Below are 3,942 nucleotides of genomic sequence, written 5' to 3'. Positions count from 1 at the left end.
TTCCCCCTTCAGTACAGACAAAAACTGATTTCTTGAGTGATTTTGGTTGAGGTTTGGATCAAAGACTTTGTGTTGTAAGATGAACTATTCACACATCTTATTTATTGATTCAAATTCAGTTTGGTTTATAGAGCTGGTAAATGAACATCTGTATATAATAGTTTTCTTTGTCTGAGCTTTCTTTGTAGTGAGTTTATTAGAATGTGTGTATGTTTGTGTGTCTGTATGTGTATAAGGAACATTCTTCAGATGTATTGGGTATTCTTTTGATTTCTGTGAAAGCTTACAAACACAAACCAGATTTCTTTTCAACAGGGGAAGCAACTCTTTACTTATTCAGTAGTGGTGCACAGCAGCTGTTTGAAGTAAAAGCTTTTCACGAGGAATATCGTTCCTGGTTTATAGGTCAGACTGTTCAACAGGGTGAGTAATATAACGTATCCTTCCCCCAACTGTAACAAATGTTCACACACAGACCTTCCCTCTCTTTTCCAGTAAATTTACAGGTGTTTTTCCTAGTTGTTTGAGGCATGCTGCATCACATCCCCACCTTCCAACGTGCTCATTTGCCATCTGGATTTAACCAGGGCTGGGGGCTTTGTGGTCTCTCTTTAAAAGGCTGCCTTTGGCAGCCTCAATTAGACAGATGTTCATTTGTCTTTGAGGAAGGGGGTGGAAGTCATTCAATTGTATTTAAACTTAGCTTGCCTTGTCAATCAGACCAGCAAGTCCTCAGTGTAAGTAAAGTACGTGTTATCCTAAGGGAATGAAAAAGGGCTGGAAAGCCTTAGCTAGCGAAGCAGAGTGGTGTGTTAGCGCTCCGAGCGTTGGAATGTATGGTCTTGCTTTCTTTTAATTACCTCTGTAGTCCCCTTTGTGAGTGCTGGGATCTCAGGATAGGCCTGCTGTCTGAAGATGCCATTTCTGAAGTCAGCTTGTCTGTACCGTCCCAGTCATTCTCTGATCCTAGCCTGCCTTTTAGAAAATGAGGAGGAAACTTATGTAACTGCTTATGACAGCTTTAACAATCCTTTATCAGTAAGGATGTCACTGGAGTAGTGTTTCTCTTCCAGCATGTCCATAGACCAAGCAATATGTATTAATTCAGGAGATGAAGGTATATTTATTTTGTCCTTTTTAACTAGAAAAAAGACCATTTATAGTTATAAATAAAAGCAACCCCACCAGACATGCCTTCTTTAATGGTAATATCCCAAAGTGTGTGTTAACTTTTAAACATCCTCTGCAGGTGCATATAGCAATGCAAGCGGTATGTCTGTGAGCTTTTCCTTGCTCCATCTGGGTGTGAGCCAAAAGACTGGGTGTGCTCACTGCTCCAAATTACGTCCACATTGTATTCCCCCCCTCCCTTTCTAAGATCGACTTTGGCCCTTGGGAAACAGCTGCCTTAAGGAATCATAGCCTCAGTTTCCTTTAAAAGATGCAGGGGGGAAATTATTCCTGAATGTTAGGGCTGCTGCATCTCTGAAACAGTCCAGGGAAGAATAACACAAAAAAGCTGTGCATTTGCAGTTAAAGCAAATGATCTCGTTATCTCCAGAGAAGGGCAGAGGACTTCAGACACCATAGTAAGGCTGAACTGTTTCGAACAAATAAAAATACCTCTCCTTGGAGGTACAGTGGAAGGCATTTAAATGGAAGCTTTGAGAAAGTGGCTAGTGGATTTTTTCTCCTCCAATTTTATTATCAAAGCTTTTGTGTTTGTAAGCAGTCCTCATGCTTGCTTTGCCTCATGCAAAGGATCATGTTAGTAATACAGATGTTAGATTCGGTATCAGCTTTGTTGAAACCACCTTCTTCCCGCCCCATCTTTTGATGGTTTTAGGGCTGTTGCAATAGTGTTTTCTTTAATTATCTTACTTGTGTGATTTAAAACAAAAAAAAAAATTTGCAATTATTTGCTTTTGGTTTGCTAATTAATATCAAATTGTCATCAGTTATTTGGTCTCATGAGTGAATTTCCTTGATGTTACATTGTTTCCAATTATTTACAATTATACAAAAAGCCTGACTTAGCCATTGTCCTGCAGTGAGCTCCAGATGGACAGAGGTGTCTGTTTCAATGGTAGATCAAGTTCTTCCTTTGTGTGTAGCTTTGAATACAACAATCTGAGACATATTTTCTGGTTGATTTAAGTTTATTTTGTTCTATTAGGAGACTGCATGCAGATTTTCCCTTTACCAATGAGAGACAGTTCTAACTTAACTAGTTCCTGCCTACCTTTTCTGCCAGCACAATGTCGCCTTGCGTGGCGTTTGAGATGGAGTATAAAGGGTATGTCTGGTATCCTAAAACAAATTTATGCTACACCCGAATCTGCCAATAGAGGGCAGCTTCAATTTTCCCTTTTTTAACACAATCCGGAAAAAGTTAAAACTGAAGAGTTCTGAAACCAGCAGACATGCAGTGGAGCTTGTGCTTTGGTTTGGCAGGATTGAAAATTGTGTTTTCTCTGTACTTTTAATATAAAATCACAAATACTCTTTTCCTGCCTATTTTATTAAAATATTGGATTATTTTGTGAACAAGAAAGATTCCCTTCTCGCCCACATTCCTGAAAAACATCCTACAGCAAAAATCAATATATTGTGCCTCGGTACTAAGTTTACTTTTACATATCTGTCACTTAGATGGACGCCTGCTGTTTGTTACACCAATGGACCCCTTATTTCTGATACTTTACTACCTCAAAAAGGCAGACAAGGAGGTAAGCCTGGTTTATTTTTTTCACTGGAATTCTCAGGAGAAAACATGATTTCTGACTTCATTTTCTGCAGAAGTTATGTTAATTTTACGAAGAGGGGCAGGCATCCATAATAACAGAAATTTAATTTGCATTTAAAGCAGAGATATCCACCCTAGAAGTAGGTTTTTTGTCAGTAAAGTACATTCCAGGAGTCAGCTTGCAATCTCAACAAACTAATCACCTTCTTTTTAAGAGAAGCAGAGTATCTCTTTTGGCCTTTTGGGAGAGTCAATCCCAGAGCTATTGAATTTAAAATGATGAGATGCCATCAAACAAACTAGTGCCCTTCCCGGTATCAGTAGATGGGTCATTTTGGACAAGAAGGGAAAAAGAAGAATTTGGATGCCATGGCAGTTTGAATTTGAAAGGAAACATTGCCTTTTTTGAAACAGTATTTGTAGAGATGCTGTGTCATAGAACAGCAGCAGGATGCTCAAATATCCAAAAGCTGGATAACTAATAAATGGCTTACTTGATTTATCATGGGTATGGCAAAACCTCGCTTATATTTCTGAAGGGTATCAAAAGGCATAGGCAAAGTTATTGATTTATTGTTTATAATCTGCCAGTCGAAAAAAGAGCATAAAATGTAAATTGTTTTTTGTTTCATGGAGGCAATAATTTTACTTTATGCATCCTGAGAGTTTTTGCTCTAAGAGCTTTTCCTGTAAAGTTGCTTGCTATTTTCTGCTTTAGATTGCAAGCTGAGAACAGGCAATTAATTTTTGTATGGTGAAGAAATAAAGTCCTACTACACATTTTTAATAGTACCGTATTGTTCTGTAATTATTTTTAAATTATTTATGGTGCAAACATAATCGGTGTTTTGGTGGTCTGTTCCTGCTTCGGGGTTGCCCATCAGAAGAAGTCATTTTACATTTCTCTCATTCGCTCCTTCTCTCTCACGCTCTGTTTGAATTCAGCATCCCTTTGGAAGGTTTATAACACTTAAATCAGGGAAACAGTAAATCTCCTCTGTCTGTGGTAGAGCGTTGAGGTAGCCTGAGTAAAGGACGGCTACTGCTGCTGTTCCTGTGCATGGGAAGAGTCCTGTACTGCCTGTTACTGTCTTGGTATATTGTTTCCTAGGTTTTCTGGTTTTCTAGGCCAGATGTGATGCCAGATGAATGTACAGAGCTGTTCTGGGTCCTAAATCAGGGCAGATGCATTCCTG

General features: G+C 38.8%; 1 protein-coding gene across 1 annotated transcript in view; it reads left to right on the top strand.

The window, feature by feature from the left end:
- Nucleotides 1-300: 300 nt before the first annotated feature.
- RNASEH2B (ribonuclease H2, subunit B) overlaps nt 301-3,942 on the top strand; it is a gene marked incomplete at both ends in the record, with an annotated part of 15,989 nt that continues 12,347 nt past the window's right edge. The window contains 2 exons of the mRNA XM_010144215.1: nt 301-423; nt 2,653-2,729. Of these exons, the coding sequence (XP_010142517.1) occupies nt 301-423; nt 2,653-2,729 (200 nt within the window). The remainder of the gene's footprint in view (nt 424-2,652; nt 2,730-3,942) is intronic.

Source organism: Buceros rhinoceros, unplaced genomic scaffold, assembly GCF_000710305.1.
Source record: "Buceros rhinoceros silvestris isolate BGI_N320 unplaced genomic scaffold, ASM71030v1 scaffold29509, whole genome shotgun sequence".
In the NCBI taxonomy this organism is placed as follows: Eukaryota; Metazoa; Chordata; class Aves; order Bucerotiformes; family Bucerotidae; genus Buceros; species Buceros rhinoceros.
This window is presented reverse-complemented; position numbering and strand designations above follow the sequence as displayed.